Below are 27,328 nucleotides of genomic sequence, written 5' to 3'. Positions count from 1 at the left end.
GTGTTTGTGTGTGTGTGTGTGTGTGTGTGTGTGTGTATGCGCGCAAATCTGAGGACAGCGTAGGCTATCATTCCTCAGTCACTGTCAACCTTGATTTTAGAAACAGGATCTCTCATTGGTCTAGAGCTTGAAGTAGACTAACTAGCTGGCCAGCTAGTTTTAGAGACCAGCCTGTCCTTACCAGTACATAACACCAAATGTGGCCTTTTACATGGGTTCTGGGGTCAAACTCAGGTCCTGATGCTTGCAGAGCAAACTCTTTACCCAATGAGTTGTCACCTAGCCCTGCATTAGCTGGCTGGTTTTGTGTCAACTTGACACAAGCTGGAGTTATCACAGAGAAAGGAGCCTCTTTGAGGAAATGCCTCCATGAGATCCAGCTGTAAGGCATTTACTCAACTAGTGATCAAGGGGGGAAGGCCCAGCCCATTGTGGGTGGTGCCATCCCTGGGCTGGTAGACCTGGATTCTATAAGAAAGCAGGCTGAGCAAGCCAGTAAGTCACATCCCTCCATGGCCTCTGCATCAGCTCCTGCTTCCTGATCTGCTTCAGTCCTGACTTCCTCTGGTGATGAACAGCGATGTGGAAGTGTAAGCTGAATAAACACTTTTTCTCCCCAACTTGCTTCTTGGTCATGATGTTTTGTGCAGGAATAGAAACCCTGACTAAGACAGCATATTCTTTCTGAGCTTACCTCTTAACCCCAAACTGACTGTCAGTTGCCTTATTTTCTCCATTCTTAAATCATTGATATTTGTTTAATCTTCTTTAAGAATTTTTTTGTTAGAGCTTTTTATCCTGCTCTAGACAGATTGGTAGCTTGTGATAGGCCTTTAACCAAGATGTATTTTCTGGGTTTACTTCATCATAATCTTTTTCATCATCTTAAGAAGTCTCTTCTATTTCTTCTTTTAATTATATATCTTTTAATAGCTATTGCTTTGTTGTTGTTGTTGTTGTTGTTAGATAGCAAATATGTAGATTTTGCTGTTGTGCAGACATCCAAAATAAAATTACTATTTTCTGTTTTGGTAGATTGTTGGCTAGTTATTTATTTAAGGAGTCTTGTCTATCCTTTGGTTCCTTCCCTCCTCGCTTCTCTTACTCTACTCCTTTTTCTCCCTCTCCCCTTTTTTGTTTCCAATGTTCCTTATTAAGAGTCCTATAGTCCCTTCCAGAGGGTACATGGACCTGACTACCCCAATATCCTGAGCTTTGGAAGACTTAAAAACTAGAAGGTTTAAAGGTACAATCTTAGTCTTTTTGTAGTGTTCACTCAAAGCAAAATGCTTAGCTTTTTGTTGGAGTGGAAGTTGGTCTCTGTTGGCTGCTCATATTAGGAATGTGCTCAGCAAGGAACCAAATCTTTCTAAGTAGACCTTGACCCAACTCTACCATTCTTTCAGAGACTCCCGCCCCAGATTCCCAGGTGTTTTGTGTACCCAGCAGTGGAGTGAGCTTGCTGTTTTCTATTTCTAAGCTCTTTTTACTGTTTCTCAGTTTCTAATGCAAATGCTTTCCATATCTCCTTTGTCTTTACTGTTTCTATGCTTCTTGATGGGAAACCATTTAGATGTTAGTTTTTGTGAGAGATTTCTTATGCAGGCAAAACCAAATGATACCTTGTTAAACTGAATCTGTTTTGAATGATAATTACTAGATCTACAATAAGTTTAAGGAAACACTTTTTAAGCTTTAACTCTTTTTCTTAATGTAGCAACTTCATGGAGTTTGGCCACAAGATGTTATTGATGGTACTTGTGTTGCGGTAAATAACAAATACCGACTGATGGCCTTTGGTTGTGCAAGGTAACTGCCAAATGATTTCTAAGTTAACCTTAAGATACCTTAGCAAACATAGGTGCTTGACTGTGCTTGTCATAATTATCATCCATCCTAAGATAAGATATAAAGGTGTTTTATTATTTTGAAACAAAGGTAAAGAACAGATTTTAGATGCTGAGCATTTGAATTTGTAAAAGTGAGATGTTTCAACTGTAGAAAGTTGAGATACCAATAATAAAGAATAAATACATTAAAATTTAGGGTCTTTACTGTTAATCCTTTAAGACATCAGTATTTATTGTTAATTCCTTAAGATATCTGAGGAGGACACCTTCAGAAACACCATCTTCCCTTTGACACAGTGTCTCTCACTTGCCTGGAGCTCACTAGTTAGACTAGACTGGGCAGCTAGCCCCAGAGATCCACCTTCTCCATCCCCCCAGCACTGAGTACAGCGTACAACACTGGGCCTACCTTTTCATGAGTGTTCTGGGAATTGAACTCAGGTAGGTCCTTATGCTTGTGTGCCAAGGACCTTACACGAGTATGTAATTTTATTTAATTAATGAATATTCATAAAGCTCACATGTAAAATCAGTTGCTTTGGTTTTTTTTTTTTTTTTTTTTTTTTTGGTGGGATGTTTTTTTGATTTTTTTGTTCATTTAGTTTTTGCTGTAACTCATGTAATGGAGAGTTTTAAAATAAAATTGAAATGTGAACATTATGATGTATGTTTATAATCCTAGCCTTCCAAAGGCTGAGGCATAGGATTGTGAATTTGAGGAGATCGGTTATAGCCTGGGTTACCTAGTAAAGTCTGGACCAGTCTTAGTAAATCCCTTTAAAGAGGGAGGGGGGCAGAAAAGGGGGGATGGTAAATTTTATATTCTTGATTTCATTTGTGTATATTTTATTTAGATTTAAAAAAATGTGTGGTCATGAGTATATTTTTTCTGTGTTCCCTATTAAGTTTGTCTCTTAAAACAAGCAGAAGAGGAAGGTGCCTATATGTGAACACATACGTTTGTTGCCTAGGCTATTGCATATTGCTAAAGTTCTTTCTTCCAAGGTTATAGGTATGACACTGTGAGTATACCAGCGCTTTCCTTCCTCTGCTGCTGTGTGCTCAGCTTGCTTCCACTGTTCTGTAATTTTATACAGTAGAGGGAACAATGTATGTGTTTCCTGGGAAATGTTAGGAATTTCTAGAATATTTAGAAAGGAAATGGCCAGACTTGGGCTATGCATTTGTTCAGGCTAGTAAGATGACTAATTACTCACAAAATGGTTTTCTACTTTGTGCACCTTCACTAGAACATAGATTCCCATGCTAGTGTCTTTTGTGTTCATTTTGGTCATTTTTCACTAAAGTATTGTTTGTTTTCACAGTGGCTCTGTGCAAGTTTATACAATAGACAACACGACTGGAGCCATGCTGCTGTCTCACAGACTAGAGCTTACAGCAAAGCAGTATCCTGGTGAGTCCGGGAGGCTAGATTCCAACTAAGCTGCCCTCCAGAGGACACACACGGCAGCTCACAACTATCTGTAATTCCAGTTCTAGGAGAAAAATGTTGTCTCCTGGCACAAATTCTACAGGCACTAGTCATGAACGTGGTCCATAGACACACGTGCAGGCAAAACACCCATATATGTAAGAATAACTGATGTTGGGGGGTGGGAGGGCTTCCTAAGGTCTTCATATAGGCTAATGTCCTGACAGTCGGTCTGTTTTCTGCTTGTATCTTAAACCCACAGGTTTAATGCCTTTTCTATTTTAAAATAGCGCATTTATTACACACTAGAGTCAAAATTTTTGTAATCTGGGTTGTGACAGCAAAACTTTTTGCTAAGTTTCATATAAAAAGAATGTTTCACACGTTAGCCCAGGCAGTCTGAAACTCTCTGTGTAGCCCAGGTTGGCCTTGAAATTATGAGCAGTTGTCCTGTGCCAGCCTCCCACATGAAAAGACTTGTTCTTAGCAAAGTCAGCATACAGGTGTTTTCTTTCATTAAGACCCTTCACCTTTGCAGTTATAACAGCTTTTCCATGTTCTCTTTTACGTATCTGAACTGCCAGCACCTGGCTGTGCTTTGTGGCCATTAAGAAAAATAAGGGATATGTGAACACAAGCTCTGTTCTACTGAAACAGTGTGTGGAACTGAATTTGGAAGTTTTTGCTTCTTGAATTTTTCCATTTAATACTTTCAGGCCACAATTAATCGGGTAATTATTAAGCATGAAAAATGAAACCACCGATAGGTGGGGGGGGGCTGTTGTACTGGTAACTTTCAATTAAATAATGTATTCGCTAAGTAAACATTGTTAAGAAATATGTGATAAGATAAGAATCTGGCCTAAAGAAACCCTGGAATAGCCTTTCATTCCTTGTCTCTTTCCGGTCCTCACTTGGCTTAGTTTTAGCCTCTAGTCTCCTTGTCTAAACCTCTCTGCAATCTTTACCTGATTTCAGTTTATTTTCTCAAATCCTCACTGAGTACCAACTGCATGTTAGACAGTGTTCTAAATGCTAGTGCATGGTAATAAACAAAGCCGGACACTCCTGATGAACCCTAATGAATCTGTGCTAGCCACAGGACTGAATCTACACTTGGTGTCAGTGGAAATGCTTTTGACTAAAACTAACAGAAAAAGTATGTACTCTGACTATAGTATCTGTTTTCTGAAATAGCAAGAAATACAAAAGTAAGCTCTCATTAACCTTTATTTGACCTTTGCCTCATGATCATAAAATAGCCTGAGTCCCAACCTTTACTTTCTTACATTTGCATGAAGAAGGAAGTAATCAAGACGAGTGGGATCATTGTATTTAAAGTGGGAAAGAAGAAGGTCTCCTAGAGTTAGCTCTATCTACTCCAACTTTCTAGTTCTAATGGGTCATAGGTATGTCTTGTAGCTATGTTAGGCTTCAAGAAAACCTTGGAAGTGATTTTGGACGAGGAGGAGGATGGCATCAGAATTGGGTTCTGTCTCTAGCAGTGTCTCAGTGTACGTGACAGATTAAGAACTACCAAATCCCTATCCTGCTTGCTTTATGTTTACTGTCCCTGTGATTGTTATGTAAGTCATGCATGCCTAAGGTTTTGTTTGGCAAGTTATTGGGGCTAACCTACTTAATATTTTTGTCCTAGTAATTTAGTAGCATTTTTTAAAGTGCCCATAAATAGAATAATATTTAATCTCATTTTTAAACATTTTATGCTAATGGAGTGGACACACTTACTGGATTGGAAATAACCATCCACATGTCTGGTTTTAAATTGATTTTCCCTGGTTGAGGGTATTGTTCAGTTGGAAAAGTGCTTGCCTATCATGGCTTTTGTTGTTTCTTAGTACTGCTGGAGAGTGAGGCTTGCGGGGTGTGAAGATGATACTGGAAATTTCTTCAGTCAATATTGTCTTTCTCAAAGCCCTTTTTTTTTTTTTTTTTTTTTTTGGAATGCTAATTAGACACTTGCTGAATTTTTTCTTACATTTTTTTGGAGTAAAAATTTATTTGTTTGTTTTATGTAAGTACAGTGTTGTGGCCTTAAGACACACCAGAAGAGGGCATCGGATCCCATTACAGATGGCTGTGAGCCACCATGTGGTTGCTGGGAATTGAACTCAGGACCTCTGGAAGAGCAGTCAGTGCTCTTAACCACTGAGCCAGCTCTTTTTCTACATTTCTTATTGTGACTTCAAATCTTAAAATTTTCTCTAGACTGAATTCTATAATTTATTTACTTGTTTATTTATTATTTTTGATGTCTGTCTCTAGAATTACTCATTTTTCTTTCAGTTATTTCTGTTTTTATTTTTATAGTCTAGTCATTTTATCTGGCCTGTGTACATTCTGTTCTTCATCATAGTCTACTCATGTGTGTGTTATATGTATGTTCAGGCCAGAGGTTGACATCACATTCTTCCTCAGGTACTTTCTAACTTAGTTTTTGAGACAGGATTCCTCACAGAATCTGGAGCTTGCCCAGGTCAGCTAGACTGCAAACCCCAGAGGTCTTCTTGTCTCTGGCTCCCCATTACTGGAATGGAAGGCACGTGGCACCATGCCTGGCTTTTAGGTGGGCTCTGTGAACCAAATTTATGTCTGAGCCATCACCCAGCTTTTCTCTTCTTTCCTTTATGACTGAGGAGGGAAGGAAGACGTGTCACAGCATGCTTGTCAGGGCAGAAGCCAGCTTTGGAGAGTTGGTTCTAGGGAATAAGCTCAGGTCCTTGGACTTGCCTTAACAAGCACTTTTCCCCACCAGAGCATCTGGACAGCCCTTTTGTTTCTTCAGCTATAAGAAGCATAGTTGTTTTGTGCTGTGTCTACACTAACCTAATATCCAGAGACTTTGAGTCTGCCTCTGCTTTGACTCGCTTTTTGGAATTTGTTTATTTATATATTTTAGCATTTTTAACTAAGAGCTGATGTTTCTTGACATTTAAGTTTGTGAATGCTTTAGGACTAGTGTTGCATTATAAGATCACTTGGGTTACTATTAGAACCTTTTACATTGTATTCTCTGTATAAGTGGTATTTTTGTTTTGTTTTTTAAAAACTGCATTAATTACACAAATTATAAATCATGTGTGACTGAGGACTACCATGGGACTTTTTTGTTTGTGTTCTGTGTATTGGATGAAACATGGAACATTGCCCCCTCACGTACATGCCACTTTCTCTCTTATCTACCATGGATGCAGCTGTTACAATCTTGGCATCACCTCTATCCTTACTAGATTTCTAGGTGTGGGCAAGCTCTGAACTTTATCTCCTGACACTCACATGCTGTGTGAGTTACCAGTAACAATAAAGATTCTCAGAGTTTGACAGATAAATTCAGAGGGAAAGTACTTTTCCCCAGTATTCTGAGACATTCAGCATCATGGTTTCAGTGTGAAAAATCATGTAGGATATCCGCTGATATGCTATGGAGACAGATATTTGCTCCCAGCATTCATTTTTATCACATTCACTACAATGTTTGCTGCAACTTTATCCTAATGAAGCTGGTTCATACAAAACAAAAAGCTTTGAGGATTACACAATGGTAGTTATTCAAGCTAATCATGGCAAAGCCAGCCTTCACTTCCCATAATTCACCTGCTTCCTGGGGTGTTCAGGCTAAGGTTGACGGTGGCCTTATTTTGCAGTACCCTCCACAGACAAGGTTCATTCTACTTAGAATTCAAGAAGTCTGTGCTGTTCTACCTGTTCAAATTTGGATATATGGTTTGTAAGAAGTACTAAGTATTTCTGAACAATCTTTTTAACCCTTGTCACTATCTTTTCACAGACATCTGGAACAAAACAGGAGCTGTTAAATTGATGAAGTGGTCTCCTGACAATAGTGCTGTAATTGTAACCTGGGAATATGGAGGTCTTTCTCTGTGGAGTGTGTTTGGAGCCCAGCTGATTTGTACACTCGGAGGAGACTTTGCGTGAGTGAAAAAAGAAAAGGGAAAGAGGAACTTTGGATAAATAACCCATTGTTTCCCTGACAACTCATATATTCAGAAATTCAGGTCACAGAGCTACCTTTATTTATAATAAACAAACTATTTTACTCTTAAAATTTATTACTAATGTACAAAATAGTAGCAAACGTTAGAGCAATAGCCTCTCCCTTCATGCCACATGCATTTGTATGTAAATCTAGACTGCACACACAGTGAACGTGCAGTGTTTCATCTGTCGTTCCTCAGCCCCACTCTCTCTCGTCCTTGTGTCTTCTTCCAGGAGTCACTTCTCTCATAGTGCCCTCCGAGTGTCATGACCTGTGTATGGATTCTGCATAGGAGACATGGGATGTTCTGTCTGTCTGAGTTTGGTATATCTCACGTAACATGACCTCACACCAAAACACTTTGTAAAGCTCAGAATTACTCTATTGAGAATATATTGATTCTCCAAACATTGACCCTCCTAAAACTGACAGTTGATTTGGTAAAAATGTACTTACTGACCCCAAACACTGGGGAAATACACTTCTTTTTATGAGCCCAGTTATGTATATGACCTCATGTTAAGGCTAGCTTGGGCTACAAAATAAGACCCTGTCTCAAAAATAGCACTATGAAAAACTGAACCAAAAAGTGCTGCTTTAAAATAAAAATAGGTAATAATGCATAAGTGTTTCAGATTTGTATACTATTGATGTATTTTTGCTTTAAAAAAATCAATTTGATTTTTTTTTAACTGAAGCTAAGTGGTATGTATATTATACACCATTGGAAGACAAGTTTCTGTTGTGTTTTAGTTACAGGTCAGATGGTACCAAAAAAGATCCCCTTAAGATCAACTCCATGGTGAGTACTTTCTGTTTAAACACAGGTGCAGCTTATAACCTCTACTCCCTATAAACCTCAGGGTCTTTTCTTTTCCCTCACATCGATCTCACAAAATCAGAGAGCAGTTTTGTCTCAGTGGATATTTTCCCTTGTAGTTCATTTTTGGTAAAATTTATTTACTTGCATATGTAAGATGGGGTTTCTTGCTGTGTAACCAAGGCTGGCCTCAAAGTATATAGGTCAGGCTAGCCTTGACCTAATAATCCTCTCACCTTTAGCTTTGAAATGACTTTGCCTTTAAAAAAAAAATAGGGTAGATGACTCTGAGGAATGACCTCTTCTGGCTTCCATACACACACAAACACAGTTGTTCAACCCCCACATACCTCTCACACACCACACACACACACACACACACACACACACACACACACACACACACACACACGAGTTTTTAAGTGTAATAATATTTCTGTAACTACTAGACAGTGCTTTTAAATTGCATGTATTAACCATTATAATTAGGTTCACTAAGTTAGTATTTCAAACACCAACTAAAGATCCAAGCAGTTAGTTAGCTCCAGGTTCAGAGAGGCCCTATCTCAAAGAATCAAGATCGGGCAATAGATCAGGGTGTCATCTTGTTTCCATGTGTACCTGTGCACTCACAAGTTCACACATAAACACACACATGAAATAAATAATTATTTAGCTTTTTTTCCCCTTTATTTTTCTTTTTGGTTTTTCAATACAGGGTTTTTCTGTGTAGCGTTGCCTGTCCTGAAACTCACTCTGTAGAGTGAGCGGGCTGGCCTCAGACTGCCTCTGTCCCCCAATGCTGGAATCAAAGGTGTGTGTGCCTTCAGCATCCAGCAGTTACTTAGCTTTAAACAGCTGGCAGCAGTTTATTAACCGTGCTTACATATTAAAAATTACTAACTTCAAAAATTGTATGGTGGAACCTAGTTACAAAATGTTAATACTGATTGAGCTTAGAGAAATATATTTCTATCTTTTACTGTACATTCTCAGCTGAAGGAAGCTCTATCTAGAGTAACAAGATACCTTGGCCAATACAGTGAGTGTAACAAGGTCGAGCTGGAATGAAAACATTGTGTCACAGCCTTGGACAACCCAGGGCTCTCTGCTGTATGCAAAGGTTGCATCTGCTGTAGACACTTGCTCACTAAGCTTGAGTCAGAGCCAGAGCTTGAGAACCAGTTAAATTAAATTGAGATGTTACAGAAGGATTCTTAGGATTGTAATCCTGATTTTGAAGTTCAGAACATTATATAGTGTTTTACTGTTCTAAGTAGACGGTATATGACGGCAGTGTCCTCTGGCGATAGTTAAGATGTACTAGATGACAAGAATCATTGATTCTGGGTTTTTAAAAATAATTATTTTGTGTGTCTGTGTAGATGGTGTGTGTATGTGTATGTGTGTATGTGTGTGTGTGAGAGAGAGAGAGAGGGAGAGGGAGAGGGAGAGAGAGAGAGGGAGAGAGAGACAGGCTTTCATGTGGATGCCGGAGGACATCCGTCATTCCATGGGTCTGGGGATCAGACTCAGACTCACACACTTTGTCTTGCCGAGCCAGCTGTCTTCCCCGGGATGTGGTTCTTGTCTCTGTGTTTGTCATGGTTGCTCAGCATTCAGAAGACAAGAACTGTGCCCTGGGTTATTGCATATATTGACTGTTTTCAGTATTTAACTGGGGTTATGAAAGAAATCAAAATAACTTTGTGTTGCTTTGACTTTTTTTTCTTTTCCTTCAAGAGCTGGGGTGCAGAAGGCTATCACTTGTGGGTAATCAGTGGATTTGGTTCTCAGCACACTCAAATTGAGACTGACCTCACTACAGTAAAACAGCCCAGCATTTTACTATTTCAGTTTATCAAGAGTGTACTCACTGTTAACCCTTGTATGGTAAGTAATTAAAATTACGGGACTTTTTTGTTTGTTTTGGTATTAATACCTCTTTTGGCAGAATTTTAGACCATTTTCTGTGTCCAGCAGATTTGAATATATTTCTAAAATGTTAACTATACTTTCCTTGTGTATTTTTTGTGATTCAAATATTTCTTTTTTTTTATTGGATATTCGCTGCATTTACATTTCAGATATTATCTCATTACCCCAATTCTATCCCTCCTCCCCTAGATTCAGATATTCTATCAAGTTTATGCCAAAGTTCTATTTCTGAACATGTTTTGGACTTGTTTCAGTTTTTTTTTGGGGGGCGGGGCGGAGTTATTTGTGTTTAGTGTTTTATTCTTTTACAAAAAATAATGCTGTAAGCAATTTGAAAGAAGCCATATTCACATGTAAGATAACATGACTAATTTAGACTTTATCTGAGCAAGATTTTCCAAAGCATGTTCTATTTAGATGCTTCTTAGAAATATTATTAGGTTAGGGGCTGGAGAGATGGCTCAGCAGTTAAGAGCACTGACTGCTCTTCCAGAGGTCCTGAGTTCAATTCCCAGCAATCACATGGTGGCTCACAACCATCTGTGATGGGATCTGATGCCTCCTTTGGTGTGTCTGAAGACAGCTACAGTGTCTTTATGTCTAGGTGGTTGGGGATGGTTTAGTCAGTAAAGTACTTGCTTCACAGACTTGAAACCTGAGGTAAAGGTGCATCAGTTAGGGTATGGCTATAACTCAGCTCTGGTAAGGCGGAAACAAGATTGAGCAAGCCCTGTACCCTGTCTCAAAACACAAGGTGGAGAGGGATGGAGGCTGACCTTCACTTCACATACTCTCAGACACGAATGCACAAACGTGCGCACACACATATATGCAGAGAGAACAAAAATTCTGAGGCCAGGGCATAATGGCACATGCTTGTAATACTACACACCTGGGAGGCTGAAGCCAGAGGATTCAGTGATTGTGTATTTTAATGTGCTGCAGATGTATGCTATATATGGTACATATCTCTCCGTATCATCGATGGCTTTTTAACAATATGTGGTATAACAGGTTATTCAAATTTTACAATACATTGAAAATTAATGTGAAAATAATTCGGATCTCAGAAGTCTATACTATAGTAAGGATCCACAGAAAAGTAAAGAGTATATTCCTGCCCTTCCCCATTCCAGATCATTTTAAAACCCCCTTCTGGGACTGGGGAGATGGCTCAGTGGGTGGGTGAGGACTGGATTTTGAATCCCCAGAACCCACGTAAAAGCTGGGTGGGTATTGCAGCCATCTGTAATTCCAGCAGGAAGTGGGTAGGGATGGGGAATTCCAGAGCAAGCTAACTAGTCTACCCAGGCCAGGGTAAGTCTCCTGGTTCAGCAAGAGATCTTGCTTCAATGTATAAGGTAAAGAACTGTTAAGGAAAAGACCTGACTTCAACCACACACACACACACACACACACACATACACACACACACACACGTATACAAAAAGTATATATAAAACACCCTTGATTTATTTTGGACTGAATGGGAAAAGATACCACTGTGTGTTTTGAATAAGAATCTTCTCATCTTGAGAATCTTACATAGATTCTGTCATGTGAAAAAATCAATATTGATTTATGGTACTTATTTAGTAATAAAACTAAAACGTGCTACTCAATGGTCCCTACCTAATTCGAGTATTTTTATTTGTTTTCCTTTTTGCCCTTTTTCTACATTTAGAGTAACCAAGAACAGGTGTTGCTTCAGGGAGAAGATCGCTTATACTTGAACTGTGGAGAAACTTCCCAGACTCAGAGTCCGAAGTACTCTTCCGCACGTGCTGAGCACATGCCCAGGCCTGAGAAGAGTCCGTTTGCAGATGGAGGTCTAGAGTCTCCGGGGTTAAGCACTTTACTTGGACATCGGCATTGGCACGTTGTACAGGTAGGTGTTCATTTACTGACTGCTATTGACTCACTTATTAGAATGTCACTTGGACCCAGCTTCTAATTATTTTCATTGCTATATCTCTCTCAATGCTTTGTTTTTTTTTTTTTTTTCTTGCCTTTTTTTTCTTTCCATTTGATAGAGTATATTTTAGAAGTTTATTTCTTTTTCCCTCAGTGAAGATAACTTTACTTTGAACCTCTGTTTTACCTAATCTAGCACAGTGGACTTGCACAGCCCAAAGTATATCCACTGCATGGCTGGCTTGACTGGCACCTCCGTACAGCTGACGTCATAGTTTCAGCAGTTAATCTCTTACACCTGACCCAAACTGCAAACCTCGGAGCACTGAGAAATTTATTGCTCACAATTTTACTACAATATAATGCTTTTCCAAATTATGGATTCATCCTGATACCACGTTTATATTAGCAGGTTCATTTGGCAACTTTGACATTTGAAATGGATCAATTCTGAATTTTTGTGCCAATTAAGATTAATTTGGTATAGTAAGTAAATTGAAATTTCTTGTAAGAAATTTGTATGCATAGTTTCAAAGTTCTAAATATTTTCTTTCTCCTTCTGGTACCAAGTGGCAGAGCCTGCTCTTGATTAATTTCTTTTAGTCAATTTATTTTGTTTATTTTTTTTCCTTTTGATTCCTTTCCTTTCGAGAGTCTTGTGTAATTGGCCCCAAATGGTGGGACCATACATGTACACTACCACACTAGCTTCTTTTAATCGGTTTCTAGTTCCATAATTCCTTCACTACTCTCTGCTTATATCTTATGAGTTTGCTTCAGCACTCATGTTGTTTTCAGTTGATTTTGAGTAAGGAAAATGAAAGACAGAAAAGTCATTATGTGAGGGTTAAAGGAGGAACAGCTCCTACGTTGACTTGTAGTATGCACTGAAAAAATGTGTTTAACATACATCAGTAACCTCGTGGAATCAAACTATGTACATACCATTTTGTAGTTAGTAACATTTTTAAAGATAAAACTGCATCAGCTACTTCCTTTACTAAAATTTTCCACTGCTCCCTTCTCTCCTATAGCCATTTCTCTGCTATTTTCATTTTCCCATACTTTGAACTATTCATTCTACACTGACCTAGAATCAATGCCAGTTCTGCCTAGCCAGGTCTGTGTTACCAGAGAGCCAAGTAGAGCAGAGGATCAAAGAAGGTAGGTCTGGAACTAAAACATCCATCAGGCAATAACAAACTTGAATTTCCTTCCAGCTCAAACATTCAGTGATCCTTAGCTGTCTATGAAGCGTCCACTAAACAAGCACAGAGCACTGATTTTAGGACTGTAGTAGCAGCAGGCATCTGTCTGATAGCTAACTGTACTCATGGCCCAGATGAAGATTTTAAGTGTGGATTGACCTAGGTCTCTTCAATTCTTTATCCATCTCTGCTCTTTTAGTTTTAAATAAAGTTAAAATCGTTTTGGTAAAATATTTGTTAAATGGTTAACTTATTTACCATTAGGTTAAACAAGTGGTTCACATAAATAAAAATGCCAAAACTTTATTCTGCCTAATCAGAAATAAAATTAAAAATTAATAAAAATACAAATTAAAAATGCCACAGCTGTCTGCCTAAGACAGTTACATTGAAATAGAATTTTAATTTCAAATTTCATAGAAATCACAACAAGCTCTGTGTGAGGAAGTTCCTGTGACTCATCTAGCATCACGGGGGGTACTTGGCTCACGTAGCCTCAAAACAGTCTACACTGAAGTAAAGAACCCAGTGTACTTTAAAATCTAATTATTAATATTGAATCACATAACTTACTATTGACCTTGTACTAAAGCTTAGAATTTGCCCTTGTAGTTTGTTTTTGTTTCTAACTAGTCTGCCTGCTCTTTGCTGGCTAACACTGGAGCCTGGGGACTGAACGCAGAGTGACAGTCGTCTTTCTGGGCACACTGGCCATGCAGTGTCAAAGCTTTACCTTGTAAGCTTCCTTGTCAATCATGAGCACTCTCTGGAGAAAGATGAGGGCATGGATTCATTCCCCGTCCCTCTTACCTCTCGTGTAGGGTAAGACCACAGTCTCCATTAAGTTGATTTGGTTCTGTGGTTTCTGCTCTGTGTGCTTACCATATTATATAGAGTTCATCCAGTGAGCTTCGCTAATGCTGCTGTGCTTTCTGCCCATCATCTGGAAGACTGCGGTCGGTTTATTTTGTTTGTTCGGCCCTTCTGTTTTAAACAACTTGCCTTCCGGATTAGAAGGTTTGGTGGTTATGTGTCCCTAGCCAAACTGGATGCATACATATTTGTTAGAAGCAAAGTTATTAGCCAGTTATATAAATGGTAGCTTTCTCAGTTTATTTTTTAAATTTAGTTTTCTTAATTACAAATTTAGAAAGTAACACATTGGGACACAAGGTGAGATTAGAAATCAAAAGCATTTTAGTTTGTGGCTGTGTCCTTTGATGGGTTCTGTGTTTTATATAGTGTGGACATTGGTTTCTATAAGGTCTTTATTTAGTACTCTAACGATACTGACTTTATACTTAGCCTGGTTCTAACTCCCTGGAAAGAATATCTGTTACAAACTGTAGGAGTTAAATACCAGGCACTTTACTAGGGAGCTCAGTAGTAAATTTTGAAGGCTGTTTTTCTCCCATCCCTCTACTTTTATCAGGTATTTGGCAAAGATCGAATCAAATCTGCTGGGGCAAGACCTTTAGTCTCACTAGTTAAATGAAATTAGTCTAGTCTGGAGACAGTGTTTCACTGGGGGTGGGGGGGAGTTAGTTTCCATTGAAGAGACTGGCAGACCCTCTTAAGAAGGGAAGACTTTTCTGTGCCCAGCTGTTTCCCAGTGATGTGGCATGATGCCTGGGCCCCAGTTATATAAACCTTTATGGCCAAGTTTCTCCATTCTTCATTAGTTCCCTCTTTCTTGGCACCATTTCCACACACAGCATTAAGTATATAGTACAAAGTTCAGATGACACATACATCAAAGAAGGTGACCCTAGGGGAAAATGTATACTTTGGTCTAGTAATAAAATATTCAGACAAAATTAAAAAGCCTATTATTTTAACTCATGTTTGGGTTTTGAAGATACATCATTTATAATTTGTAGTATTTCATAGACTTTTGAAGGTTAAAAAAATAGGTTGGGTTTGGGGGGGTTGTTTTGTTTGGCTTTTGTAAGGATATACATTAGAGTATACATTAGAGTATGATAATTTGATAAGCTCTTACTGAACCTTTATGTTGGAATCCATTTTTCAGGGACATGCTAGCTCACACATCATGTTTTGTAAGATTTAGTGAATCATTAAAGTTTGGGGAAGGTAGGATTGTTTGAATTTTATTATTTTATCCAGTGGCAATGGGGTAAAAGTACTTATCCTAGTACACCGTTACATTCTTTTTTCCTGAAGCTGCTAACTCCCTTGTGCTTTCAAGCTGGCAGACCGAATAGCTGCAGCTTAGCCCTTTTGGAGTTAATTTTATTAGAATGCAAATGCTTTGGATTTATTGATTTTACTTGATTCTCTTTTTGTCTTTATGCAGCTTTATTAGATCTGCTTACACTTTACATGGTTTTCTGATCTGGGTTTCTTTTCTGTACATCTAGTTTTCATTAGTCAAATTAAAATAAATTTGAATAAATTGAATTTTTTCTTATTCCAGGAACAGAAGACTCTTCAATTACTCTGTTTTTCTATTAATTCAGACTCTGCTTCCTCCAACTGCTCCTGAAAACTAATTAATAGACTAGGAGTGTATAGAGCTAAAACTTATTCCACATTAATAACCCAGTTTCCTCTATTTTCAAAGTTTTATATCACCGATAAATTGACACCATGAACAAGGGTGTAAGCTAGATACCACAGGGACTGTGTTTACACTGATGCTTAGGGTGAAGACCTATGTCTGTGTAATGTTAAGGGCTCTTATGGGTCAGTAAAGTTGGACAGCCAAATAGAAAACTAACAGTCAAAGCATACTCATGCAGGTCTGTGGGTGCGTCTCAAGGAACAGGGTAAAGAAATAAGCCAGTTTCCATTCTCAAGCAACAAAATTTTTGTTTGCTTTTACACTGATTGATTTTATATGCACTGCTCTTTTATCTTAACAGTATAAAAACAATAAAGATTTTCATTATAATTCAAAACGCTTGCTGAAGCTGCCATTTATTTGGGGATTGTCTGCATCAGCAGACAGAAGCTGTTGGCTGCAGCTGGTGGCCACCATCACAGCTTCTTTGTCAGTTTATATTGGGTTTAATATTAGAAACAGCAATGCTGTGGTGGGGAAGTGTGGGTCTTAAAACCTTGAAGGATTAAGATAGGACATGTAAACATTAGTTCATGCTGAATTCCAAGGGCTCGGTTACTAAAGCTACTACTTGGTACTTTAAAAATTGTGCAGGAAGCTAAGTCATCTTGTGTGCTAAGTTAATGCTTTAATTTGAAATATATTTCATAAGTCTTACCAAACTGATATGTTATTTTCTATAGATTTCCAGCACCTATCTAGAAAGCAATTGGCCTATTCGGGTGAGTTGTTGTTTTTGTTTGTATTTTAGTCATCATTTCAGGAGATGAGCCATTGTGGATTCATAACAGAAATACAATGCTTGGTCTACTGTGCATTACTAGTGGATTCTGCTCCGTAGTTTTGTCAACTATCAATATTTGGGCTTTTAGTATTGCATTTTGTAATTAAATCACTGAGCAACCATGTATTAGTAGTTTCTTCACCTTATATTTTATTAAGTACTTTATATCATATCCAGGAAAAAGGTTTTAATTTTTTTTTAAAACAGTTTTCAGCTATTGATAAACTTGGACAAAATATCGCTGTGGCTGGCAAGTTTGGGTTTGCGCATTATTCTTTACTCACCAAGAAATGGAAACTTTTTGGAAATATTACTCAGGTTAGTCTTTTTCTTTTCTTTTTTTTAAGGAAAATAAATTTCAAGATACAAAGCATAAAAAAGAAAAAGGAAGAAAGTGATAATGAGGCTGGAGATATAACTCAACTGTAAAGCACTTGCTGTATTCACAGGTGCTTGAGGAAAAGAGAAATGGGAAAAGAAACTGACATTTGATAATAAGCCCCTTTTGATAAAATACTTGATATTTGATAGAGGATCTTGCATTGAGATAATTGGCTTTTCATTCTTGTTAAGAGCATTGATTGACCAGTGCTGGGAGATGGCTCAGCCATTAAGGTATTTTATATAAAAGCAAAGGATCCTGAGCTCAGATCCCAGAAGCCACTTAGATGCTCTGTGAAAATGGCAAGTCACTGGGAATGCCATTCTTGGAAGGGAGAAATGAGGCATCCATGGAGCAAGCAGCCTGGAGAAGCTAGCATATCAGCCAGTAGCTTTGAGAGATGCCACCTCAAAGAATAAGCCATCAAAAGAAGATTCCAGACCTCAAACCCTGGGAAAAAGGACTAGTAGCAATAATTACTTAGCTTAGGGTTTAATATTATCTTTGAGACTGAGTTATGTAATGTCCACAAAACTAAGAGATCATAATGTGTGATATGCGCATCTGGGTAACAGGAGGGGGTGGGATGGGGAGGACGGAGGGTCAGAGGGAGCATGAATTAGATCCTATGAGAGTCAGATGGGAAGGAATGAAGAAAATTAAAGTAGGTGTCCAGTTGGGACACTAATACTCTCATTTGCCAAAAGATTAGGATTCATGCACTCATCTGCTGAAGAATAAAGCCGGAACTTAAATCAAGCTGTTTTATATGTCAGATCAATGATGGTATATAGTATTGAGATATTTTGAATAACACAGCTGTTTCTTTTAGGCATATTTATTCTTTTAAAGACAAGATATGGTACATTGTTAATAAAAGTCCTGGAGAAAAATTTAGGCAAGAGACAATAATGCAGAAATAATTTGAGCTTTCTAAGAGTGTTATATTTGTTGAAAGTTTGGGTAATATAATTAAAGTAAGTGCATCTTAAATTTTTCTTTTAAGGAGCAAAATATGATTGTGACTGGTGGCTTAGCCTGGTGGGAGGACTTTATGGTCCTTGCATGTTACAACTTAAGTGACCGCCAAGAGGAGGTAACTTTTTTTTTTCTCTCAGAAATAATAGAGTTTTAATTTTGGATCTAAGCATGATTTAATTTTAGTAGACAATAAGCCATTAAAAACTCTACAAAGCATTTTGTTCCAAAAAGTTAGCATATTTCAATAATAGAATTTCTGTTAGGTTCTTCCTGTTGTTTTTTTAAAGTGACAAATTGAGTTTGTAAGATACCCATTTATATTATAGTACCCAAAAAGCTGAGACAGGAGGATTGTGAGTTCAGCTATTCTGAACTATTCCATTCTGAGCTAAATATTAACCCTGTCTCAGAAGTAAATAAACCTAAAAAGGATAACCTTTTAGATAGAAAATAATCTCTAAAGACTGATAATAAAACATTAAAAGTAAAAAGAACACAAGAATAACTTCTTTTTTAAAATATTATTTATTTTATTTATATGAGTACACTGTAGCTGTCCTCAGACACACCAGAAGAGGGCGTCAGATCCCATTACAGATGGTTGTGAGCCACCATGTGGTTGCTGAGAATTGAACTCAGGACCTCTGGAAGAGCAGTGAGTGCTCTTAACTGCTGAGCCATCTCTCCAGTCCTAAGAATAACTTCATATTATTGGTTATTAATTTTTTGACTTCTATGGTGGCTTTGAGGAAGTGGCGGTCTCAGTCGGGTTTGAGTACATAGATCTGAACCGTGCTCTTATAATATTTCATCACTTTTGATCACTTGATCTTTGATTATCTATTAAGAGTTAGCTTGCCAAAATATAAGCATTCTTCTTTTTGCTAAAATGTTAGTTCTTTTGACTCTAAAGTGGGCTGGGGACTCTGCAGATAAAGATACCCTGACTGAGAACTTAAGCACCCTTTGTCATCATCTCATTTTTATGTGCTTCTTAATTTCTTCTTCAGCTCAGAATCTACCTACGAACATCAAACCTGGACAATGCCTTTGCTCATGTCACCAAAGCACCAGTGGAGACATTACTGCTTAGTGTCTTCCGGGACATGGTGGTAGTGTTTAGAGCAGACTGTTCAATATGCCTTTACAGTATTGAAAGAAGATCTGATAGGTAAGTTATAACATGGGGTGCCTCTTGTTCACTCCTCTTTATCAGGATTTCTAAAACCCTTTTTTCATCTTCATATTTTGTTTCATTATAAGGAGTTTTGGTAATATTTATGCCATAGCTATAGGAAAAGCACAAGAACCTGCACGACTAAGCTCTTCTCCCTGTGTTATGAGGAGCAAGGCTATGATTTTAATTGAGATAAGTCTTAGATAGTTTTTCCACAACTTAAAATTAGTGGCTAATAACTATCCTGCCCTCCAGGCACTTGTGGGAAGCTAAGGAACTATCCTCAGAAAGCTCACTTCATCCCTCCTGCCATGGATGTAATAGTCTGCAGCACAGAACCTTATATTGTTAACATTGGCCAACTTGCAGTATATAGGCCACATGAGAGCTGTTCTTTGTTCTTAAAAGTATATATTTTTAATAAGTACATGAATTAAATATATGCTGAAGTACTGTGATAAGTTAGTAATGTAGAAATAAAAAATAAAACATTACTACTGCAGTAGTTAAACTTACTTTTGTCATTTTACAACCACAGAGTTGTCCCCAGCTCCCAGTTCCCTAGGTATTTCTATTTGAGTAGCTTTTCTCCTACTGCTGGTTTGGGAATGTTCTGTGTTGTGGTTTTGTTTTTCCTATTTTCCAGCATTTTACTGCCTTTCATTGTCTTATACCTTATAAAATCTTTTAAAATTTATTTATTTATTTGTATGAGTACACTATCGCTGTCTTCAGACACACCAGAAGAAGGCATCAGATTCCATTACACATGGTTGTGAGCCATCATGTGGTTGCTGGGAATTGAACTTAAGACCCCTGGAAGAGCAGTCAGTGCTCTTAGCCTTTGAGTCATCTCTCCATCTCCAGCATTGATAATCCTAATGGAAGGATATTAGGGAGGAGAGGCCAATGGGGAGAAGACATTCAGGTTTGTTGTGTAGACATAAATGTGCTGAAATACAGCAACTGCAAAGGAAACCAAATCTGAATATTGTTGAGCTATGAACTCTTTGTTTATTTTCACAGTTCGAATACTACAGCTAGTGTTCAGGTTCTTCAGGAGGTCTCCATGTCACGGTACATTCCTCATCCCTTCCTGGTCGTGTCTGTCACACTGACATCAGTGAGCACAGAGAACGGCATCACCTTGAAAATGCCGCAGCAGGTACCCGTGCATTCTCAGAGCTTGTGGGCGCTTACGTTTCAGTCGCTAGTGTCTTAGGTCAGTATTTGTGTGTGTTTATTTGTTCAACAAATCCATGCTAAGTGTCTGTAATGCACCTTGCATGAAGATGCTGAGCTTCAGTGGCGAGCCAAAGAGACCAGTGTCTGGTCAACGTTAACAAGTAAGTACACATGTAGAGACTACTCTGAGGGCATATTCTAGAAACTTGGAAAAGTCTTGTTAAATCAATCAGAAAAGTTTTATATACCATTTGGTATATAAACTGAAGCAGAAGTAGGAGAGCTCTAAACAAAAAAGGAAGAAATTCAGGCAGTCATGCAAAGGTTTACAGACAGAACATGATGCAACCAGAGGGTTAAAAGTAAGTATCTAGAGCTAAGGGTTTAAGAAAAGAGAAATCTTGTGGGTAACATTGGTAGCTTTGGACATTTATTTCAAACCAGTGTGTGTTCTGTACAGAGGAAAGTGGCACAGGAGCAAATGTGATGAGGAAGAGGTACTGGAGAGGGTGCTGTGCTGCCTGTGTTGAGCAGTGTTGGGGCCTACAGCAAGGAGAGGTGGTGGGAGGAAGTAAAACTCAGGGTGCAGAGGACACCTGGCAGTTGGGAGAGAGCAAATCCCACATTTGATGGTGGAATAACAGGCACACTATGGGGCTGGGATCACTGGGCTGCCATCACTTTCTATCCCAAGGCTGCTTTAGCTCCCTGGCGGTTTCCAACCTTTACGTACCTGGGGATCTGTTGTGAAAGGGAAATTCTATAATATGTAGATTGTCATGTTCTATTCATCTTTTTCTTCTAATTTAGGTACTTCATTAAACGAGTATTTTCATAAAATTATGGAGAATTTAACTACTTATTTGGAGAGCCATATTACACTGCATTTATAGGATTCTGGTTGGGAACAGCCTATATGAATAAGTCAGTGTTGTTCTCTTCTCTCCTGCACTTTCTCCGTAGTGCGTCTGCGCGTCAGCAGCCCCGTCACCAGCTCTGCCGTCCTGGGTGCTCAGTCCCTGCTCTAGGCTCCTTTATGAATGTAATAAATTGCTTTCTTCTTTACGATGCAGCTCCCATTCCATCTGTAAGCTCTGTCATGGTAACCAGCTAGCCTGGGTTGATAAAATAAAGTTCTGTTTCACACAATTCCCACTACAAGATTTTTAAAAAGTGAAAATTTCAGAGTCATTTTTTGTCCCAAGAAAATAACTGATTCAGCAGTGATTGTTATTACATGAGACAATGTAATCACAATGAAGCCTTAGTCACCAGAATGTCAGTGTTGTATGAAACAAATACATGCTTCCTAAGGTGGGATAATGGGAAGTTCATATGAAGATTTCCTACCAAAAACATAGAGTCTAAATAGAATTATGTCTAAAATCATCTTCCATTCTCAAAAATTATAGAGATAGAATGTTGCAGTAAATATTAAATAAGAAATACTTAACTCTTTATCGGCCCCTGAAGTCTCACTCTGCGGATGCTGCTCTGCTGTGCAGCTGTGCACACGGACTCTGTCATTTGGTCCGCAAGCTGCCCTCTACACGATTCCCTTCCCAGGTGGTTCACTCTGCCCGCCCTGGTGCCTCTTCCCCCGGCATGTTTCTTTACCCCATCGCCCAACACAAACATGACTCTAAGGCCCAATAGCTTTTCATACAGGTTTGTATATTACACTCTCAATCCACAAACCCTCTATACCATAAGATTATATCAGATGGACAAAGATATAAACTGCTCTTCTATATGAGATAAAAGACCTATAAAATCCCTTAAAATATTCCAATTGACCTATTGCCAGTTACAGCCACCAGGAACCAGGTCTGCTTTCTCTGGCTCCATCTTGATTTTTTCCTCTATCTCTCTCTTCCTCTTCTAATTTTCTTCCTTTTCTCCTCCTACCTCTTCCCTGTCCAATCATGTATCACCTTAATATCAATTCACAATAGATAGTCTAATTATACCACAAGGAAGAAGACCCAAAGGTTAGCTATAAATGAACCACCCAGTGCAGTGTTGATAAGCTGCATCATGAAAAAAGGTGTGATTACTGCTTGTCTTAGTTTCTTTTCATTGCTGTGATAAGGCACCTTGGTCAAGGCAACTTATAAAAGAAAGTTTAATTGGGCTGACAGTACTCAAGTCTGTAATGGTGGAGGATTGAAAGCTGCTGAGAGCTCACATCTTGAGTACATCTACAAGGAGAGGGAGAGAGCGAGCCAAAGAAGCACCTGCATGCAAGCAAGCATGTGAGCGCACTGGGAATGGCTTGAACCTTTTAAAGCCGTAAAGCCTGCCCCCAGTGACTCACCTTCTCTAAGGCCACACTTCCTAATCTTTACCAAACATTCAAATACAGGAGCCCATGTGGGTCAGTGTTATCTAAACCACCATACTGCTATGCTACATAAACAAGCCATTAAATTTATTTGTATGCTCACTAAAATCAGCTATTAAAAAGCACCATTGTAATACTTAATATGAACTGAGAGAAAAATTAAAAGATTGTTCCATTAACATTTAGTTTAAGGAAAATGCCTATGTATTTTAGGTTTGAATTATCTACCGGAGAACAGGTAGCATAGCGTCTTACTTGGCAGATTTAGAGAGGAAACGTCTATAAGCTGGATGTAATGGTGATCAGTAACGTCATTAATAAGGGTGCAACAGTTTAAGAGGGCTTTGCAAAGAGGTGTTTAACCTAGTGAAGAACAGATTAGGAAGGTAAACTGTAACAGGAGGGAAATAAATAAAGGGAATTGAATCTCTTAGAGCTGGAGTTAGAAGTTATTCTGAACAGTCAGTGGGTGCTGGGAATCGAACTCAGGTCCCCTGCAAGAGCAGTAAATACCCTTAACCACCGAGGCACCACCCCAGCAACAAACCCTGTTTCCCAATACCTCACTTAGATTTTGTACCATGAAGCCTTCTTTGGTTCAGAAATACTTTTTCTGTTTTTCCATGCTTAGTAAGTTGTTTGCTTTTTAAGTCAGAATACTCTTTACAGATGAAACTACATGATTTGCCTGGTAATTGATTTAAAGCAGTATTTCTCAAACTCCTATGTCCTTATTTAAGCAGGGCAGTGGGTTTAACAGTGATAACTACAGGCTCTTTACTCTGGCATTTGAATAAATTTTCCATAATAAAATACAGTAATTCATCCTGACTAAATGGGGTTTTTTTTAATGGTTCTTTCATTTGAGAGGTGTACAAGGTGGCTTGTGTCCTACTGCCCTTTGCCTGACTTTCCAAGATCTCCCCAGAGGTCTGCAACCCAGCTAGGAGGTAGTTCTCCTGCCCAAGGGGTGTTCTGTCCTAGCTACGTGTGTTTGCTTATATTCCATATAGCCCTTTCTACCACTTGTGACTTTCTGGCCTTCCTGGTGTCTCATCCTTTTAGCCCTTCTCTAGTGACAGCAGCTAGATCATTGAGGTCATCTCCAATGTGTGTGTGTGTGTGTGTGTGTGTGTGTGTGTGTGTGTGTGTGTGTCTGAGAGAGAGAGAGAGAGAGAGAGAGAGAGAGAGAGAGAGAGAGAGAGAGAGAGAGAGAGAGAGAGAACTTCTAGAAGTTTTCTAAGGATTTTTTTTAGGATAATTCATTTCGTTGTGCACTCCTTGGTCACTAAGCATATAATGTTATACTTTGTGTCGTCTGGGAAACTTGTTTTCCCACAGAGCCTAGCAAAATGGCTATACTTAGTACAACCCAGTAAATGATGTTGGTGTTTAGTCTATAAATTTTACTAGGTGTTGAGGAATGCCAGTTACATGCCTATAAATTAGTATTGAGGAGTTTCTTTTGGAAATTTCAGGCTCGTGATGCAGAGAGCATAATGCTGAACCTTGCAGGACAGCTCATCATGATGCAGAGAGACAGGTCAGGCCCTCAGATCCGGGAAAAGGACAGTAACCCAAACCAAAGGAAACTCGTAAGTAGAACTGTAAGGCATTTCAAGCTCTGAGAAGTGGTCATGAGGTTAGAGTTTATGAATAGAGGAATTTAAGGGGAGAGTACTGTGTTGTGATTTAGGCGATAAGAACATACATAAAATTCATCTTACAACTGGGCTTAAGAAGAAAGAAGGATAAAACCTAAAATATCAAATGTCTCATTTTTCAGCTGCTACTGCTTAGGTACAGTTTTATAAATTCCATTTATTTGTTGGGAGAAAAAACTATAGAGGTTGATAATCATAGGGTTTTAGGGTTTGTTTGTTTTTTAGATTTCAGTGCATATACTTTGAAAGATTACTGTTATCTCTAATTCTAAATGAATGTCCCTTCTTTAAAAAAAATTTATTTTGAACATCTAAAAGCTAGCACCTGTGAACTTCAGAGCCTCTCTATTTAAAAGGAAACCCAAATCCATCTATTCTGTCTCCTCAGCTGCCGTTCTGTCCTCCCGTTGTACTAGCCCAGTCGGTGGAAAATGTCTGGACTACATGTCGAGCAAACAAACAAAAACGTCACCTTCTGGAGGCCCTGTGGCTGAGCTGTGGTGGTGCAGGGATGAAGGTCTGGCTCCCACTCTTTCCCAGGGATCACCGCAAGCCCCACTCCTTCTTGTCCCAGCGGATCATGCTGCCTTTCCACATCAACATCTACCCCCTGGCTGTTCTGTTTGAAGACGCGTTGGTCCTTGGTGCTGTCAATGACACTCTACTCTATGATTCTCTGTATACACGGAACAGTGCTAGGGAGCAGCTGGAGGTGCTCTTCCCCTTCTGTGTTGTGGAAAGAACCTCTCAGATCTACCTCCACCATATCCTCCGCCAGCTCCTGGTCAGGAACCTTGGCGAGCAAGCCCTCCTTCTTGCTCAGTCCTGTGCTGCATTACCTTACTTTCCTCACGTGCTGGAGCTCATGCTCCATGAAGTGCTGGAAGAAGAAGCTACCTCACGGGAGCCCATTCCCGACCCACTGCTTCCCACGGTGGCCAAGTTCATCACCGAGTTCCCCCTTTTCCTTCAGACAGTCGTGCATTGTGCCAGGAAGACTGAGTATGCTCTGTGGAATTACCTGTTTGCAGCTGTTGGAAACCCCAAGGACTTATTTGAGGAATGTTTGATGGCTCAGGATTTGGACACAGCTGCCTCTTACCTTATTATTTTACAGGTAATACTTGTCCTTATGAAGAAATACAAATTCATGATCTTAATTTTAGGAGGGAAGAGGTATGTCCTTATGATGGGGTTATGGAATTACACTATCATGGAATGGTTATATTTTCTCTATTGTGTATGTCTTTCATTCTAAAGAACTCAGGCTTGACCAGAGATCTCCTTTAATATTTTAAAAGTGACATTCTTAAATATTCTTGTTTGTCCCTAAAAGGGCCTAAAACAGATTAATAATTTCAGAACATAATTTTAAATAAGATTGAAGGTATAGGGATGTGTGTGTGCATACATTCAGATAAACACGTCGCTTAGCATATGGAAGTCAGAGGACTCTCAAGTGTTGACTCTTGCCCTCAACCTTCTTTGAAACAGTGTCTCTCCAGCTTTTCCCTACTGCAAAAGTCTGGAGAACTGGGTTTTCTGCTTTGCAGATTCTCCTGTCTCCACCTCCCATATCTTAGTATGGGCTCCAGGAGACCACAGAGGTTTCACATGAATTCTAAATTCAGGTCACCAGGCTTGCATAGCAAGAACTCAACTACTGAGCCATCTCTGCAGCTGAAATTTCCATATATATGTGATGTATATGTTCCATTAAAAATACTATACTAGACTAATAAAATGTAAGAGACAACTGAGAAAAATGGTACTTTGGGCATTAGTGCATGGATCTGAGTTACCTACAGTAATAGGTATATTTCCTTACAGCATGGAATTACTGAAAGGATTCTAAATAAGCCAGGACTTACCACAGTATCCAGTCTTAGCCTTGCTGTAGACAGCTAAGGTGCTGCCACAGTAGTGATGCTCATGACACACTTTTTTCTCAAAATAATGAGACCCTGGAAAACTTACTTCGTTATTAGATGAAGGGGCCCAAAATTTAAAATCTAAAAGGCTACTCGAAGTTCTTTCATTTTACTACAAAGAAGTTTTCTTTTCTAGAAAAAGCTAGCCATAAGCCTAGTTAGAATTTCAGACTGAAGCAGACATCTTGTCAATGCATTTGCTTCATGACAAGTAACTGAAACTAGAGAGGTCTGGGCAGAGATGAGTGGTCCTAAGAGTCTGGGATTCACTTGGCTAGCCCTAATGAAAGAATCATCATCTCAATAAAAAGAATCGCTGCCCCTCAGACCCTCGGGGCTCTCCCTGGCTGTGGAGTTGGGAACTTTCCTCTAGCCGGGGCTGGTGCTCCCCGTCAGGCAGCTTTCCATGAAAGCCGGCAAGGTGCTAGTTCGCGAAGAAAGAGATGGGGATGCTCTGTGTGGAACAGGGTTGCTTGGTTCCGCCTGAAGCTACAGTTTTAGTCAGATTTTCAGAAAATACTAGCGTAGACAGACCTAAGATTTTTGGAGTCAGAAAAACCTAGATTTATCTTGCTTTTCTATTGATCTTCAACAATTTAGATAACTCTGTTTCCTTATCCTGTAAAATGGGAATGGTGCATTCCAAATTTGTATCATAAAAATGGAATGTTACTTATCTTTGGTTGTTTAATAGAATATGGAAGTCCCAGCAGTGAGTAGACAGCATGCCACCCTTCTGTTCAACACAGCCCTGGAACAGGGCAAATGGGACCTGTGTCGGCACATGATTCGATTTCTTAAAGCCATTGGCTCTGGGGAGTCTGAGACCCCTCCATCCACACCTACATCTCAGGTTAGTACAAAAATATACAGCCTCTCTAGGGCATACACCCCCAGTGCATCTTTGACTAAAACTACTGTATGCTGTGTAACCACAGGAGCCCAGTTCAAGTGGTGGGTTTGAGTTCTTCAGGAATCGGAGCATCAGTTTATCTCAGTCTGCTGAAAATGTTCCCCCTGGTAAATTCAGCCTACAGAAAACACTAAGTATGCCAACTGGTCCTTCTGGGAAAAGGTAAAAGAATAAAGAGCAATTACTATTTTCAGAACATTTGT

General features: G+C 39.0%; 1 protein-coding gene across 2 annotated transcripts in view; it reads left to right on the top strand.

Annotated features, from left to right (window-relative positions):
• Positions 1-27,328, top strand: part of RIC1 (RIC1 homolog, RAB6A GEF complex partner 1) — a 79,745-nt gene that overhangs the window by 44,386 nt on the left and 8,031 nt on the right. For both annotated transcript variants that reach the window (XM_080911996.1, XM_080911995.1), the window contains exons 7-21: positions 1,718-1,809; positions 3,176-3,264; positions 7,091-7,235; positions 8,054-8,102; positions 9,864-10,013; positions 11,743-11,946; positions 16,448-16,486; positions 16,756-16,866; positions 17,937-18,026; positions 18,922-19,082; positions 20,115-20,253; positions 24,096-24,212; positions 24,670-25,398; positions 26,907-27,065; positions 27,151-27,287. In XM_080911996.1, coding sequence (XP_080768122.1) covers positions 1,718-1,809; positions 3,176-3,264; positions 7,091-7,235; positions 8,054-8,102; positions 9,864-10,013; positions 11,743-11,946; positions 16,448-16,486; positions 16,756-16,866; positions 17,937-18,026; positions 18,922-19,082; positions 20,115-20,253; positions 24,096-24,212; positions 24,670-25,398; positions 26,907-27,065; positions 27,151-27,287 — 2,411 coding nt within the window. The remainder of the gene's footprint in view (positions 1-1,717; positions 1,810-3,175; positions 3,265-7,090; positions 7,236-8,053; positions 8,103-9,863; positions 10,014-11,742; positions 11,947-16,447; positions 16,487-16,755; positions 16,867-17,936; positions 18,027-18,921; positions 19,083-20,114; positions 20,254-24,095; positions 24,213-24,669; positions 25,399-26,906; positions 27,066-27,150; positions 27,288-27,328) is intronic.

Source organism: Micromys minutus, assembly GCF_963924665.1.
Source record: "Micromys minutus genome assembly, chromosome: 2".
NCBI classification, from domain to species: domain Eukaryota; kingdom Metazoa; phylum Chordata; class Mammalia; order Rodentia; family Muridae; genus Micromys; species Micromys minutus.
The sequence above is the reverse complement of the archived record's forward strand: the minus strand, read 5'-3'. Positions and strand labels throughout refer to the sequence as shown.